The sequence below is a fragment of the Macrotis lagotis genome, chromosome X, assembly GCF_037893015.1.
Source record: "Macrotis lagotis isolate mMagLag1 chromosome X, bilby.v1.9.chrom.fasta, whole genome shotgun sequence".
Lineage (NCBI taxonomy): Eukaryota > Metazoa > Chordata > Mammalia > Peramelemorphia > Peramelidae > Macrotis > Macrotis lagotis.
In genome coordinates, this window is record NC_133666.1 from 122,313,500 (window position 1) to 122,331,746 (window position 18,247).

General features: G+C 40.2%; 1 protein-coding gene across 3 annotated transcripts in view; it reads right to left on the bottom strand.

Annotated features, from left to right (window-relative positions):
* Positions 1-18,016, bottom strand: part of SYT17 (synaptotagmin 17) — an 89,586-nt gene extending 71,570 nt beyond the window's left edge. Inside the window, exons 1-5 of one of the 3 annotated variants that reach the window (XM_074200214.1) lie at positions 17,724-18,016; positions 14,438-14,455; positions 13,608-13,756; positions 9,091-9,239; positions 4,987-5,606 (exon numbers count right to left, since the gene is read on the bottom strand). In XM_074200214.1, the coding sequence (XP_074056315.1) occupies positions 4,987-5,606; positions 9,091-9,239; positions 13,608-13,756; positions 14,438-14,455; positions 17,724-17,738 (951 nt within the window). In that variant the 5' untranslated portion in view covers positions 17,739-18,016. Of the gene's footprint in view, positions 1-4,986; positions 5,607-9,090; positions 9,240-13,607; positions 13,757-14,437; positions 14,461-17,723 lie in introns of all 3 variants that reach the window. The other 2 variants (XM_074200216.1, XM_074200215.1) reach the window with 2 other exon arrangements.
* Between the last annotated feature and the right edge of the window lie 231 nt (positions 18,017-18,247).

Here is an 18,247-nt window from a genome sequence, read left to right on the forward strand (position 1 = left end):
TAATTCAACTCATAAAATGTCACATTCAATTTATTGCTCAATTTTTTTTCTATCTCCAGAAGTCATGTCTGGAAATATAAGAGATGCTCCCTACCTCTTGCCTTTGGAACCAACACTTGTTATTTCACCTAAGTGTATACTACTGCCTGATCAACCTCCAAATAGTGAAAAAGAAGTTTTGATTCAACTCCAAAAAGAAAACTCTATCAGGAAAATAATTCCCAGAATTTTAATTGGCCAAACTTCTCTATTGTTACTGCATCTAACCTCTGATTATTTGCTAAAACCCCTCATAACTCTAGGATCTGCTAATCTCCCCCACAAAACCCTCAACCAAACATGATGTTACATGACAGAGGGCAAAGACTTGCTAATCCAGGAGTTCTTAACATTTTCTAGAATGTAAGCCAGTTGGGAAATCTGATGACATCTATGAACCCTCTTCTCAGAAAAGAATTTTAAATGCCTCAAATAAAAGATAAAGGATTAATGGATCAGTCCCTAGCCTTAAATAAGCACCTACTACCCCTAGTCAGGTACTGTATTAAGGCTGAGAATACAAAGAAAGATAAAGGACAGATCTTGCCTTAAAGAGCTTGGCAGTCTTCACCCAAACAACTATGTACAAATAAAATGAAAACAGGATAAATTAAGGGTTTTCTCAGAGGGAAGGCACTAAGATTAAAGAGGACTAGAAAAGACTTCTTGAAGTAAGTGGGTCTTAGTTGAGGCTTAAAGGAAGCCAGGGAAATCAGGAAGTAGAGATGAGAAGGGAAAGTATTCCAGAAATGGGAGATATGGGAAACTGTCATGAATGAAGAATGGCAAGGAGACCAGTGTCACTGAACTGAAAGGTGTGTTTAGGAGAGTAAAGCAAAACTGGAATGGTAGGGGTGTTTCTGTATGGGAGTTGGTGTGTGTATGTGTGTGTGTGTGTGTGTGTGTGTGTGTGTGTGGTATATAAAGGAAAGCATAATTATATTGAAATACAACTATCAAAATATTTTTTAAAAAAGTCATCACAATCCCTAAGTTAAGAACTTATGAATTCTAACCTCTCCCTTTCATTTTACAGATGAGGCAACTATGCCTCAGAGAGGATAAGTTATTCACCCAAAGTATTACAAACAGTAAGAGTCAGAATTTGTATGACTAGTGTGCATCAGCAGCAGTAGCATCTCTATCACCATCATTGTCATCATCATCACCACTACCATTACCATCTCTCCACCTTCACCATCATCATTGTCATCATTACCATAGCCACTATCACCATTATCATCAACAACACTGTTAACAATTGTACTATGCTAAGTGCTTTACAATTATTATGTCATTTGATTCTCAAAATAACCCCAGGAGGTAGGAACTGTTATTACCTAATTTTTACAGATGGGAAAATGGAGGCAAAAGGAATGACTTGCCCAGGGTTATACATCTAATAAGAGGATGAATTTGAACTTAGGTCTTCCTGACTCCAGGTACAATGCTCTATCCACTGTGCCAACTAGCTGCTATACCATGTCAGTCAGTTAATTAGCATTTACTGAGTTCCTGTTACATGCCAGGTATTGTGAACCAGAAATACAAAAAGGCAAAATATAGTCCTTGCTCTCAAGGAGCTTCCCATCTTCTTACACTGTAAATCCTATCTCTACAACTAACTGCAAACTCAGTATGTATTAAGGTATACAATTGTTATTATTACCTAAATAAAGTACAACCAAACTCTTACTTCTTCCTAGAAGCTTTCCCAGAATGAACATCATCTTGTCTTTAACTTTGCATAATACACCCTAGTATATCTCCACTCATTCACTTAAACTTGTACCACTACAAACTCTTCAAAAAGTCCAGTATTGTAATTGAGACTAGATCCTTACTCCTTGGAAGAAAAGCTATGAAAAATCTGGACAACATACTAAAGAGCAGACACATAACTTTGCCAACAAATTGTACAGTCAAAGCTATTTTCTTTCCCATAGCAATATATGACTGTAAGAGTTGGACTAGAAGAAAAGTTGAGCACTGTAGAATTGATACTTTCTAATTGTGATGCTAGAGGATCTTAGGAAGATTAAATCAGTTCATTCGTAAAGAAATAAATTAGACTGCTCACAAGAAGATGCAGTTTAAATACTTTGAGTACATAATGACAAGACAATGACTTCTCATTTGAGAAGCCCCTTATGTTGGGAAAGACTGAAGGCTAAAGGAGAAGACAGTTGGATGAAATGGATAGATAGTGTCATAGAAGCAATGACTATGATCTTGGACAGACTTCAGGATATAGAGGATAAAAGAACCTGGTGTACTGTAATGACATATACATATATATATATATATATATATATATATATATATATATATATATATATATATATAAAATCCCTGGGGTCATGAAGAGTCGGACATGACTGAGGAATGAATAACAAAAAAACCATGAATGAATGAAAAGACTGCAGCAGAACTCATGAAATGAAAGGAAGAAGATAGGAGCTGAAGAGAAGATAAAATATCTTGGAGTTCATAAAATCTTGGCTCTAGCTAATAATGAAAACTGGCAAATGTGCTGGGCTACCAACAGATTCTAAAAATGATCAGGATGACAGAGGGTAAGATAGTGTCACAAAAACAACAATCACAACTTGGAGAGGCTTTGAGAGATAATAGAGAATAGAAAGAGACTGACATGCTATGGTCCATGGAGTCACAAAGTGAACAACAACAAAACTGTGTAATGGGCCTGCCAACAGCTATAGAGGAAAAACTGCCTCATCACATTAAAGTCAAACTTCACAAGACAAACAGGGCTTTTCATGTGCCTACTTCTATTAATTCTAATCAATTAAATACCTACAACTATTTTATCCTGGGCTATCTGTCCTTTCTACTTAATATGAATGTAGTAAGTCATTCTACAAGTCAGTCAACAAGCATTGATTAGGTATCTATTATTGCTTATGACTAATATGTTTTGCATGATTTCACATGTCTCATCAAAATAATATTGTTTGTCTTCTCAACGGATGGAGAAGAGAATCGGGAACTTGAAATTTTCAAAAATGTTAAGTTTTTTTACATGTAATTGAGAAATATTTAATGAAATAAATGAAAATATAAAAAAATACATGGGCAAAAAAAGTAGCTACTATTACTAACCACTCTCTTCCTCCACTCCACCCTCCACAGATAAATGGGATGGATCTACACGATCCAATTAAACCTTGAAGTTATCTTTAACTAAGATACATTAACCTGGGGTTCATGAACTTTTTTTAAATATCATACATTTTGATAACTTTATTTCAAAATAATTGGTCTCCTTTTTTATACTGTGTATTTTATGCATTTAAAAACATTACTTTAGGAAGGGGCACTAGTCTTCAGCAGATTGACAAAGGAATCTACATCACAAAGATCTATGCCTTAAATCTAGCATTAAGAAGATAAGGATTTCAGAAAAAAGAAAGTCAAATATAATCACCAGTGTTGTGAATCATACGTGTTATTCATCCCTTCTAAAATTATTTTATATCTATTACAATAGATTGTAAACTTCTAAAAAAAGTAGTAACTATCCACTTATATTTGTATTCTCAGGCTCAATATAGTGTCATACAAAAAGTTACCAAGGGTTGATTGATACTACAGGTGCCTAATTAGCTATTGTCTCCCTTTTAGAATATAAACTCCTTGGCAAAAGTTGTTTTCCTACCTTTTTTATTTACTTACTCAGCCCTTAGTGCAGGGTCAGTTATTGGTTCAATGGATTAGCCCCCTTTGTAATGCAAATAATAGAGTCCTGTCTACACCCCCTTTCTCTTTGATTTCTCTTTTTAGATCTGTAAAGTTCTTCATGCCGAAGGTCATCCTTTCCCCCTGCTCTGGCAACCAGCAGGAGATAGTAGGGAACATCCAATCAATAAATAATGACTAAAAGTGATTGATATAGTCAATGAGGAAACAGCTGCTTGTTGTGCAGCACACATTTGTGACAGTGTTTGTGTGTGAGAGGTCCAATCCCACAGTGCTGTCATTTAGTTGTGTCTGACTCTTCATAAAACAAACCAACACTAAAGTGATTTGCCATTTCCTCCCCTAGCTCTTTTTCCAGAAGAGGGTCACACAGATAGTAAGTATCTGAGGATGGATTTGAACTCATGATGAGTCTTCTTGACTCCAAGCCCAGTACTCTAACCATGTAATACCTAGCTGCCCAGTCCCACACAGAATCCAGGCAGATAGGTGGCACAGTATTTACAGACTGGACATCAAATCAGGATGACTTGAGTTGAAATCCTGCCTCAGATACTTCCTAGCTGTGTGACCCTGTTCAAGTCATTTAACTTCTCTCTCAGCCTTAGTGTCCTACCTCCCAGGGCTTCAATGAGAATCAAATGAAATGACATGTGTATTTTGTAACCCTTGAAGTGCTCTTTAAATGCTAGCTATTATTGTTGATCTCTCTCTGCCCCTCAATATCAACTAGCATCAGTTCTCTGCCTGGGACTAGCATGGCACTGAAAAGCATTTCCACATACTGTTTATAGAATTCGTAAGTCTGGCAGATCTTCATTTAGGAGCTTGAATAGTCATGTCTTTTTGTGAACCATCATAAAAGATGGTAGATTGGCAGGTCCCTGGATTCATTCAACCTCACTCTTAAATAATTATGCCACAGCTACCTCTATTCCTAAGGCAATAACCACAGCTAGTTTGTTTCAGTAACCCTACTATTAATCACTCAGGGAAAGACCCCAGTCAGTGTGGGTGCTTCTTGAGCAGTTAGACATTTTTCAGGGAGTCAGGGTCCCCAGGTAAAAAAGATTAGATCATCCTTTTTTTCTTTTCCCACATTTTTCAAAGATACTTTTTTTTTAAAAAAGGACAAAAGTAAATGCCACTTTTTTTATCCTTATAGGTCATCAAGTAAGTCAAGAATCTTTCACCCAGCTAGCAGAAGTCACAGACATGCTTCCTTACCTGTGAACTGGGAACCAGAGCTTTCCACCAGTGCCCCCCCTTCACCAGGTCCACTTCACTTAAAGGCACGGAAACTTTCCCAATGACACAGTGACGTGAGAACTTATCAAAATCCACTATAGTTAAAAGCAAAGTTCTTCTTTGGGCTTCTAGAAACGGGATTTCAAAGGTATAACGCTCCTCAAACACAGGATTCTGGGTCTTGCGCTTGACACCTGTTTGCTTGGAATTCTTCTGGTCTGGTAAGAGGCAAATCTTTACATAGGGGTTCGAATGAGCCATATCTTGTCGAGAACCATCATAGGAGATGGGAGGCGGTAGATCCCTGGCCTCAATCACTCGAACTGTCAGGTAGTTATGCAGCAGATCATATTGGGTGCTGAAATGCAGCATACCCAACTGGTACTTGGATAAGATCTCTTCATCAGTCAGTGAGTCCACATCATCACTGTTAGAGTCAAGGGAGTATAGTCTTGGTTCAAACTTTCTAAAATAGTCATCAGGAGTATAGGTCCTTCTCAGCACTGATGGTTGGATGATTTCTTTCTTGGCTCCAATAATCCCAAACTCAATAGGCTTAATATCAATTAATGGTGAGCTGGGTCGTCTGGACTCAAGACCTAAATAGAACATGGGTGATATCACATTATGAATCACACAAGTCGATTTTATCTCACAGGCTCATCAATAAGCATTTATTATTTGCTAGACACTGTGCTAAGGAGACTGTATGGTACATTCAGTAGTAAGACTACTAGATTGAGGGGGAAGCTAGGTGGCACAGTGGATAGAGCACCAGCCCTGGAGTCAGGAGTATCTGAGTTCAAATCCAGCCTCAGACACTTAATAATTACCTAGCTGTGTGGCCTTAACCCCATTTGCCTTGCAAAAACCTTTAAAAAAAATACTGAACTGAGATTCTAAGAACACATGATTAATTTTGACTCTCAATAGGTGGTGTGGTAGATAAAGCAATGTACTTGAAATCAGGAAGACGTCTCTTCATGAGTTCAAATTTGACCTCAGGCTAGCTGTGTGACCCTGGACAAGTCATTTCATCAGTGTCCTCGTCTATAAAATGAGCTGGAGAAGGAAATAGCAAACCACTCCAGTATCTTCAAAGAAAACTCCAAATGTGGACATGATGAAAAACAATTGATCAGCATTTATCATTTCAATTTTCTCTATCTTATTTAATTTTCTTATTTGTAAAATAAAGAAGTTAGCACCATGGTATAGTGGGAAAATGCTGGAATAATAATTGTCACGGGACCACTTTTCAAAGCATGGCTCTACCATTTACTCCCTATTCAATATTGGACCAAATAATGTTAGTCTTCTTTGGGTCTCTCTTTTATCATCTATAAAATGAAAGGATTTAACTCTGGTTCTTCCCATTCCAGATCCATGATCTGTTAAATGGGGGTTGGATTCAGAGATGTCAAATTTAAAGACTCCTGGCCACAACCACTTGCAAAACTCCCAAGTGTTGTCTTTAATCAAATTAAAATATAATTGGGAAACAGCAAAATAAATAAAATTACAACATGACATAAATAATATTAATTTGTGGCTTTCTAAGGTAGCATGCAGTTAGCAGAGACCTGTTTCTATTTGAGTTTGATACTATTTGATTTGATGGTCTCTAAATTCTCTTTTGATGGGCAACTAGGTGACTTAGTGGATAAAGCAGTGAGCCTCATACACTTATTAGTTGTGTGTTCCTGGGCAAGTCATTTATCCCTATCTATCTAGGATTCCTTATCTATAAAATGAGCTGGAGAAGGAAATGGCAAACTACCCCAGTATTTCTGACAAGAAAATCCCAAATATGGACACAAAGAAGTTGAACATAACTGAGAACCACTAAGCAACTACCAAAAGAAAAAAAATCTCGTTTAGCAAGTGCTCAAAACCAGCCCTAGGTCAAATTGTGTAATAGTAAAGTTTGATTCCCCACAAATGTTGGGACTCCAAGAGATTTCTAAGGGATTTTTTTTAATTCTGCTACCTTCCCTCTATGATTATTTCCCATTTATACTATAAATATCTTGCTTGTACATAGGTGTTTGCCTGAAATTCCACACCTACATTAGTCTGTGTGCTCTTTGAGAACAGTGACCATTTTTTGCCTACCTTTGTATTCACAGAATTTTGCAGTACTTGATCAGTCATATTAGGTATTCGATAAATGCTTGTTGATTTGATCTTAAAGATCATTTAGTTATAATTGTTTTACAGTTGAAGAAAATAAATTCTAGAAATATTAGACTCCTCTTGTTTCTCTTTTCTCTTTTCCCCCGGAAAAATCTATTGTCAGGAAAGTATTTTAAAATCTTTTTTACATCAAAGCATGAATTACTGTTAAGTCAGTATGCCACCTCTCCTAATATGTGATAGTTTTGACTAATACTCAGTAGAATAAGTGGACCTTTTTCGTTCGGTTGTTCTTCAATCATGTTTGACTCTTTGTGAACCCATGTTGTGTTTTCTTGGCAAAGATACTACAGAGGTTTTTCAATTCTCTTTTTCTATAAGAGGAAATTGAGGCAAACAGGATAAAGTGACTTGTCCAGGGTCATACAGCTAATAAGTGAGGTTGGATTTCAACTTAGGAAAATGAGTGTTCCTGAATCCAGGACTTTCAGTCTCTACACTAAACCACCTAGATGCCCCTTAAATGGGCCTTTACCCTGTTAAAAGAACTGAAGTCTCAGTCTTCTCTAGGAGAAGAGAAATGGCAGGTGTTCATCCCTTCCCTTCCTATAATATGTGACACACAACCTACTCTGTCCCTATTCTATCCCTTCTAGGTATCTATGAGAGGGGGAAAATTATAAAAGAGAGCTAAGTGTAGTGGCAGGATCACAGAACACAATTCCCAATTTCAGCAAATAATACCAATGTGACCAAGAACTTTCCCAAACCTTGGTTTCTTCATCTGAAAATGGGATAAACAGTTATTGCACTCAACTGCCTCATGAGATTGTTGAGGGAAAAAATTTGGTAAATCTTAAAGTACTATATAAATGAAAGCTACCATTATTACTACTGATAATAGTAATAAATCAATTCAGTCACTCTAAACAACTGATCAGTGCAATAAAGCAGAGGGAAAAGTCAAACAAATTCATTAGATTTAGAGTTGTATAGGGTCATGTATCAGCACAATTCCCCCTCTTTTTTTCCACATAAACTAGCTTAGACCAGAGAGGAAGAGAGAGGGAAGGAAGTAAGAAAAGGAGAAAAGAAAGAAGAGAGGAAAGAAGGAGAGAAATAGAAAGGAAAGGAAAGGAAGTAAGCAGGGAGAAAGAAAAGGAGAAAAGGGAGGAAGAAATGAAAAGAAGGAAGGAAAAATGGAGGAAGTGAGAAAAGAAAGGAAGGAAGTAATAGAGAAAGGGAAGAGGGAGGAATGGAGGAAGGAAGGAAAAAAAAGGAGGGAGAGAAACAGAAAAGAAGAAAGGAGAGAGGGAAAGGGGGAAAGAGAGAGAGGGAAGAACAGAGGAAGGGAGGAAGGAAGGAAAGAAAAAGCCACTTACTCTATACCTATTTATTAAGCATCTACTCTGTGGCAGGCACAAATATTCTCTTATTTGATCTTCACCCTAGGAGGTAGATGTTATTTTTAATATCCATTTTACAGATAGATGGAGGTTAAGTGACTTGCCCAAGGTCCCACAGGGTCTATGGCCAAATTTGAATTTGGGTCTTTCTGACTCCAGGTCTAAGTGTTCTAGCTCCTTGCCTGCTTCTGGAAAAAAAGAATTTGCTAAAGTCATACAGCTATTGACTAAAAACAATCAACTCTTTACAACGAATAAAAATATACTCCACTTCCTTCAGTCATATTTTCGTGTAATCAAGGCCACCTTGAATGAGCCATCAATGTGTTGTCCTTTCTTTCTTACCCTAGTCTTTCTTTTAGCAACTGTTTCTTTTTCCCTTCCTTGGAAACACTGATAATGCTGAGAGAACCCACTCTTTCTATTCTCCTGGCAATGCAACTGGTGGCATTTTAAATCTATTTACTTTGGATTTGTCTACAAACTACAAGGGTTTTCATGAGCTATAATTTGCACAGAAGGTGACTGCACAGAAGCTTACTTGAAATCCTCCGGGTAAGACTGTATGCAGACTTAGATGTATCTGAAGATGACCGTCTCCGATCTGGGGAATCATCCTGTGGGGTTGGAGGAGCATCACTGGTGGTATGGTCTGAGTCTCCATTCTTTTCTTCATTTCGATTGCTCATCCTAGTGAAGGGGAAGAGACTTCAGGAGTAACCTGAGAGAAACTGATAAGGTCCTCCAGGAACTACTACCTGAATTAGTTAGTGACTTTAGAAATGACAACATGAAGGTGTGCTTTGCTGTGAAGAGAAAAATGGGAAGTGCTCCCTTCTCTTTAGAATTAGAATTTTAAGCTTAGAAGAGGAACATACAAGGTTGAAATCTTACTGTGTTTACTTCTCCTCAAACCCTACAAGGGAAGACCTAGGAAAACTAGAGGACGGGGGTGGAGAAGGGGAATATCTGCCATATGCCCACCTGCAGATTTTCTTCCCTCCCACCCACCTGCTTTCAGTTTTTCTGGATCTTCCTTGGCCCTTGGGAGGTTTGTATGGAAGTAAACACAATAAGGATACTACTTGCAGATATTACCTTTTTCTTACACTAAAAATGGTAATGGGATATATAGCCCAAAGATCTGGGTTAAAATCCCGACTGATATTTATTAACTTGACCACAGCAAGTCAATTTATCACTCTGATCCTTAGCTTTCTCATCACAAAATGGAGGTGATACTTATGGTGGCTCCATCATAAGGTTGCTGAGAGGAAAGTACCTTGTAAACTTTTAAATGGATATACATAAGCTAATATTTCATCCAACAGTCATTATATTATGGCCATCTTTACCTAGAACTCTGCATTTTCAACCCATAAGAGCCTATCCTTTCATGAAAGACTAGTTTTTTCCACCCTTAATCTTCATTGTAATATGTTTATTTGTGCATATGTTGCACAAGAATGTAAATTCTTTGAGAGACTAGAAGTTTTTTTAATTCCTATTGCTAGCATAAATCCCTGAAAATAGATGCTTAATAAATCCTTGTTGCATTACTAACTGAATTTCATGAAGCCTTCACTAATTCCCCCAATTAATCCCAGCCTTTACCATAAGTGCTTTGTATTATAATTATACGGGTACTTGTCTTATTTCTCCTACTAGACTATGTCTTCTCATAATCCATAAAGCATCATCATCCAACCCCAGAAACTGAGGTGATAGAAATTAAGTGTTTTGACCATGAGATCACATTGTTTGTAAGGATCAGAACCCAGGTCTTTCTCATTCTAAGCTTCAGTCTAGTCCCTTATTCATTCATCCATCCCCCCAAGAGGGTCAAAAACAGGACCTTGCCATTCAATGTCATTTGTTGAATATGAAACATCAATAAATGAAGCAGCAGTCTATCTTGAGATTCAGAGGTTTCACCATATGTCCTGAACATGTGCTACAAGTTGTATGTTAAATTCACATGCAGGTGTCACCCCACCAGAACCACATACAGACTGGTACCTTGTGCCTGCTGCTGCCAACCCAACAATACTGGAGGGTGGTCTTCCTTGAACTGAGCACAGGTGCTATATGAGAAACAGCACAGCCAGACCTGCATACTTGATATTTCCACTCCCTGCTTGTTTAAGAGACAGACAACTGCCTATTCAGTAAATAAATCTGGGATGCGCAAACTATATCATTAAAAAACCCAAACCAACTCATACCTTTCTAGGACCATTTTTAAAAAAAATCATCCCACATTTAATTGGGTCCACAAAATATGTTAAGTGTTGATCACCACTCATAGGGTGACCAAGTCCTATCCTATCCTGTCCAGGTGCTTTTCCATCTCTTACCACAACAGAACTGCCTTGGTCAGGAAAGGTGGAGACTAAAATCCATAAGAATTTGTTTCTGAGGATACAAAAAAAAAAGCAAAAACAGTTCCTACCTTCAAGGAGCTTATATTCTAATTGATGGGGTGATGGAGGGGGAGGGATAACATGTAAATAACTCAATTCATATAAGACATAAAGTAGATGAAAAGTCATCTCAGATGGGAAGGCATTAGTATCTGGGGGAACTTGGAAAGGCATCCCCCAAAGAACTGAATTTAAACTGACTTGAAGATAATCTTTATAAAGGGTTATAGCTTTATCTATAACCAAGTCCATAGTAGGTCCTTAATAAATGTGGGGGGGGGGGGGCGGCAGCCAGGAGGTGGAGGTGAACAGGGAGAGCCTGGTCTGCATAAAAAAGCTTGGGAGACAGATCTTGTGACCTGCCCTGGCCTCAATACCACAAGACTAGATCTTTGAAGCATGCAACGTCTGCATTTAGTCAGATCTTTCATTTTTCATCAATGAGCCTTGCTATGTGCACACACACACTATGGGCCAGATATCATTCCGCTTATACCCCAAAAGATTCAACTTGGATGCCTACAATAAAGACAAGTAAGGAAGGAAGGGCTCTGTTAAGGGGAGGAAACTCCCAAAAGTCAAAACTTTAGGAAGTTATAATTCTGTACAAATCAAATACTAGTCTCAATGCCACCAGAAGCAATACTTTTAGCTCTGACTTGGGACAGATAGATGTTTAAAGAATCTATAGTGAACTAGGGAAAGGCAGAATGGTATAATAGATTAAAAGGCCAAACTCAGAACCAGGAAGATCTCATTGCTCTAAGCAGACCATTAAGACTTGAATCTACAGAGGCAGTAGCAACCCCTATTGGTAAGGGAAGTTTCTTTGCCAAAGTTCCCAAATGTCAGATCCTACCTCTACAGAGGGCTACAAACTTCCAAAACGTAAACCATAAATAATGGACAATAGTTTAATTCCCTACCTAAAAGAATGGTTGTAAAATAAAACATTTTATAAACCAAAAAAAGTTATATAAATGTGAGTTTTATAATTGATTACTTCAGAGAATAGCAATAATAATAGTTGACATTTACATAATACTTTTGCTGTTTATTTTACATGTATTATCTTACTGAATTCTGAAAATGACCCAATTAGGTCTATATTGTTATTGTTATTACCTCCATTTTTAGGGCACTTAAGGCAGCTAGGTGGTACAGTGGATAGAGCATGGCCTTGGAGTCAGGAGGATGGAAGTTCGAATCCAGCCTCAGATACTTGACATTACTAGCTTAATGACCTTGGCCAAGTCACTTAACCCTGACTGCCTTGCATCCAGGGCCATCTCCAATTATCCTGTTTTATATCTGACCATTGGATCTGTCATGACATCATTTCCCCTGATGTCATGGTCTTGTTCAAGAATGAAGGACATGGGGCAGCTAGGTGGTGCAGTGGATAGAACACTGGTTCTGGAGTCAGGAGGACCTGAGTTCAAATCCAGTCTCAGGCACTTATTACCTAGCCGTGTGACCTTGGGCAAGTTACTTAATCCCATTGCCTTAAATAAAAAAAAGAATGAAAGACAAACATCATCATCACCTCTGGTTTACAAATGAGAAAACCAAAGCTCAGAGCAGTTAAGTGATGTGTTCAGAGTCACATAGCTAATAAATGTTTAATATGAGATTTTAACCCATTTCTTCCTGATTTCAAGATTGGCAATCTGTCCCATATCATGATGACTTTCAATTGCATTGCTAAGGTACTCCTGTCCTTCTTCCCACCTCTCCCCCTAATCTGAAAGTTGGTAGAGTCAAAGAGAACCTCACTGAACCCTGTAGCTTTGCTACCTGCTCACCCTAGCCCTCCAACCACATTTCTAGTCTAGCCATGGGGAGGTGGATAGACACGTGGATCAGAAAATTCAAAAACACTTTCCAAAAATATCTGAGTGGCTGACAGATGGAGATATGTTGTATGCAGGCGCAGGAGGAGAACGAATTGGAAATAAAATGAAAGACGCTGAAGAGACCATAAACAGCGTTGGAGGGTAAGTTTCAGGCTGAAGCTACTTGTCTCTGTCACCCTATTTCTGATGTAGTTAAGAGCATGGGCTGGAGAAAATGTGAGTATCCCAGGGTTTACCTGTAATGCTGATCTAAGTAGTATGAGGACAATAAACTCATTCCAGAATGGGATTGTTTATCCCTTGCTGCTTAAAACTCACTTGAACAAACATTTCCATACTTTGAGCATTAAAGCCTCCTTGGAGAAGAAAAAACTGAGGCTCAGGGAATTTTATTGCCTAAAGTCACACAGGGATCTATCTAAATCTATTTAGAATCTATATAAACTCAGATTCAAAGCCAGTACTGTTTACACTTGCATTGCCTTGTAGACTTAGTCTCACTGATATGTACAACCCCAGGAAGGGTAGAATGCAAGCTAACATGGGAATCATGAGAAAAATTTTCATTAGCTTTCCAATTATTCCTCCTTTTGAGGGTCCCTGACCTTTGCAAGCATGGGGGAACATATCCCAGAGGCTCTTTCCAATAATGTTTAAAAATCTCTTTCTCCCTCCTTTTCTCACCTCACACACATACACACACACACACACACACACACACACACACACACACACACACACACGAAGTATGCCATGAACCAGAGGACAATTCCACTTACAACCAGGGTGGAGTCTGGGCAGGGAAAGGTCCCAGGATTTCAACTTCATCTTCATTGGACTGGCAGCAGCTACACTCGTAACACTTTTGACAGCAGTGGCGACAGGTCCATCTACACAGCAGCAGATCAGAGATTCTAGAAAGAAAGCCCTGTGGGCATGTGGAAAAGAATGGGGGAAAGAGGAAGGGGGGAGAAGAGATAAGAAAAAAATCCCACTAATATTAACACCAGTCAATCACTGATGTCGATCACTGATGAGCAATAATGACATTCAAGAGGTCTGTCTCTGCTGCCGAACACTTAGAACAAAATGTTTTCCCATTTCTATTTACCAACTGCAGGCAGCATGACAGCAAACAGAATATGACTGAAGCCATTAAGAGAGAGAGAGAGAGAGAGAGAGAGAGAGAGAGAGAGAGAGAGAGAGAGAGAGACCATTGCAGGTATTTTCTTTTGTAGTTTATTTGATTGCCTTCTTTGATGTGTGGGTGGTTTACACAACATTGTGGGAAATAGACAATATGTTTCTGAAGCTAAATGCATATTATTTCATCTTTAAAAAAGCAAAAAAACGATTCCAGTGGTATGACAGTGAATAAGGAAAAGAATAATAAATGACAGGGTTAGGAAAGAACCTCTTTATATGAAAACTATTTACTCTGGATGGGGTCCTCTCCCTCAAGCCTTTTACAAGACCATCTCTAATTACGTAGTTATCAATGTCCGACTGTTTAATGCTCTCTGTCTAGTATACTAGATAAGACTCCCAAATGAAAGACAACCCCTTCTTGATTAGAAACCAGACAGAATGAATCATCCAATTAACTCACCTCATTTAATGGCTCCAACTGTCCTTTTAGGTATCCATTATGAAGCAAGGGATAGGAGTAGGGTGGGGGAAGAAAAGGAGAGACAAGACCAGTTTAGCAATGCTCAGACAACTCAAAAATCCCCTCCTTTCTACTTACCATCTCTGGGGACAGAATGGAACTTCCTAACAAGGGGTTGTTATATCCAGAGCTGCAGCTACCCTCATGACAAACCACATCTAATAAATAAATGGGAAACTTTAGCCTTTCAATTGGATTTGCACCGTATGGTGTATGAATCAGAGCGGGTGGATAGATAGTTGAGCTATCCAATGCAGCCACACTTTGGGGAAAATAGCAAACCTTCCTATACAGAAATATCCAAGAAGCCAACCAAAATGTATCATTAGCTCACGTAACAGACAAACACATCCTAGAGGCCATTTGATCTCCCCATCCTCCCAAAGACCTATCCTTCCAACTTTGGCTTCTAAGGTAGAGATGGTGAGAAGTTTAATCTTTCTGATACTCTTGCAAAATAAAAAAACCCCAAAAGGAAACCAGCTTCAATGAAGCTCAAACTTGTTCAATTTTCCTCTCCTCTCCACTACCCTCTGCCTCTGAGATACCCAAAGCAATACAATACACCTTAGCCTCTGCTCTCTAACCCATTAGACAGGATAGAAATAAGCAGAAGAATGGGAATGTTTAATGGGACCAAGTTTGGCAGGAAGGGGAAGAATGAATAAGATCTGTAACAGGCCTGATTTGCCAGAGACACTCCAACCTGGCTTCTTAAGCTGGACATTTGAGTTTATCAGAGTTCTTCAAAGGAAGACCAAATCACATCTGAATCTGAATAGCAGCATAGAAAGGAGTGTAGCAAATCTTGTCTCTGCAACCTACTGCCTCTGTATGACCTTAGACAAATCACTTCCTTTCTTTGGGTCTCAATTTCTTTAATCCAAAAAATGAAGGGACTAGTTGACCTCAAAAATACTTTCCAAATTTAGCATTATTATCATAAACAGAAATATGATTCTAAGTAAGTTTGAACAGACTTCACTCTGATTAAGAGATGGGCAGCAAGGACATACTTCCTGAATGTCATTATTTCTCATCAATGATTGACTGATAGTATTATTAGTGGGAGTGGGGAGAGGGAATATTTAGAAGAGAATGCTTTCTGTATACCTCATGAAGTTGTTGTGGGAATCAAATTAGGTAAAGAAGTACTTTGAAAAGCATAGGCACTATTCAAAAAGTATCCTTCCCTATTGCTATAGGTATACATTATTGATGCTATAATCTTGAGGAAATTAATGAGACAAAAAGACTTACAAATGTATGTGGGATATAGTTTCATACTTATATGGAATATAGGAACACATATCTGTGTTTGGTTTACTGAATTTCTCACAATGAAATACCTTTCCCAATGGTGTATTCCAGATACAAAATGAATATTGTAGAATCAGGGAAGACAAAGATGATAAATGAAATGTGTGAGGAAAGGTTCCAACCAAATTTCAAGTGTTTCTACATTTTCTCTAAGAACCTACAGTTTATATCTATGTGTGGTCAAAGAAAGAAGATTCATTCAAAGCCAGAAAATGCTACCTGAGGATTGGTCTGGAACCTGTGAAAAAGGAAAAAGATAAACAGTGTTCTGTTGGGAAACTTTGTTATTTTACAGAAAAAGCAGCAGCCCCTGGCACTTCAAAGACAAATGATTAATAAATGTTTGGTGTTGTTAATAATAATAATAATGGAGATGAGGAGACTGAAATGAAATGGGACTTGAGCTTTCTAGACTGTGAGGTAGGAAAAAACGTTGATCATAGATACTGAAATCTGTGAAATAAGATCAGATGTCAAAGACAGTACCTTTGTAGGAAAAAGCTTACAGTAGAACCCCCAATGGGTTCATGGCTAAGGAGAGAAGAACTGGAAACTGAACAACCGATAGAAGTGGAGATTTTATGTGAACTTTAAAATGCCAGATTTAGAGATAACATAGGAAAAAAGGAGAGCTAGACTAGGAATCAAGTAAACTGTTAAAGCCTCTGCTCCAAAAAACTGACTGTGACCTTGGGAAAGTAGCTTACTCTGACTGGGTCTCAGTTTCTGTTATTGTCATTCTTCACTGTTACATTTTATAAATTCTCTGCATTAATCACAATGCCAGACCGCTTTTGGGATTCTCATGACCTTGGAGCTCACTGAAGCCTAATTCAGCAGTCTGGGGGGGGGGGGGGAAGGCCCCAAACCAAGCATGGGTCCTTTAAATGATCTGTTTTAAAAGATCAATTAAAGGTCATCGACCTGTTCTCCCAACCTTCTTACCTCCTCTAACCTCCTTTCCTAAGACTTCCCTGATAGTTCTTCCCTTGATTACTACTACTCAATGCACCACCCTTTATTCCAAACCAACCATCAAATTCTTTTCATTCCTCCAGCCCTCCTTGCTTAGCAGCCAAGCCTGGGGGAACGGAGATGTCCTTGTCCCCCTTTCTGAACAGCTGCAACAGCCTCGGCTCGGGCGGCCAATTAGCCAGAGCCGTAACCACGGTAACTGCAGCTGGCCGACCCACCGGTCTGCCCCGGGCCCTTTTCCTTAGGGCCCCACCCCTTCTTCCCATTCCCCCTCCCCTCCCCCCAAGGCTCGGATTGCGGCCTCAGGGAAAGGTTACCCCTTCCCCACAGCTCCACAGCTGGAGTCCAGAACTCGCAGCTGTTCCACTGCTGGAGGCTAAAGTCAAGGCACGGCAGATCCACGAGTGGTCCCATGGGTGCCAGAGCTTCCCTGCCCCGCCCATATCGCCCCACGCCCCACCCCAGGCCAGTCTCACCCAGACTGGACAAACCCAGTGTCTCCTTGCAGTCCCCAGGGTCTCTCACCCCTACATTATTCCGCACGCCCCTCCACCCCGTCCTAGGCTCCCATTGCCCTTCCAGTCTTCTTTGCCCCAGCCTCAAAAGCCGCTGCTGATCTCAAACACAGAGCTCCCGGGCAGCTCCAGAGCCCGCGCAAACAGGTTGCCTCTTGGAAACCTTTTCCTCTCCAAACTGCCACGGTCTCTCCTTCTTTCCTTCCTCCCCCGTTGTTTTGGCAAGTTTCTTGCGCGTGGGGCCGAGCGCCAAGCCCCACGGCGGAGAGACGAGCCCAGGAGGGCTCTGCTGGCCAGCTCCAGGCTAGTGATCCGGTCCTCACCCAGGCGTCCCCAGGCTTCCTCCCCTTCTGCCGACGCATCCCCACCCCAGCCCTGGCCCCGGGCCGGACTCGTCCCTCCCGCCACAGCCCTACCTGTATATACGCCATTTTCACTCGCTCTCACTCCAGCCCGGGCATGGCGCTGCTACATCCACTTTGCCCTCGACAACAAGGGAGGTGAAGAAAGGAAAAGGGGGGGGAGGAAAAAACCAACCCAATGGCCCCAGACGTGACTTGCTTGGCTGATCAGTGGCGCCCATGCCTTCCGCTCAGCTGGCCGCCCCGTCTCTTCCTCTTCATGGTCCTGCCCCCGGGCTCTCGTACCTGGGTGGGCGCCTTATAGGCGGAGAGAGCCAGAGGAGGGGGCCTGCCTGACCTGCGCCCCAGCAGCACCCTACTCCCTCCTCTCTTTCCCCCGCCTCCCCCCAGGCGCTTCTGCCTCCTGGCTTTCCCTGCGCTCTGTCTCGGCCGCCAGCGGCGCCAGGAGCATCTGGAGCCTTCTAGCCTCTGGTTCTCGCTGCACCCCGGCTCCGAGCTGGTCAGCCTCGCAGAGGCCCCTGAGCTGGGGTCACTCTACCGGCACCAGGGAACTGAATCCTGGCAAGTCCCCAGGCTCA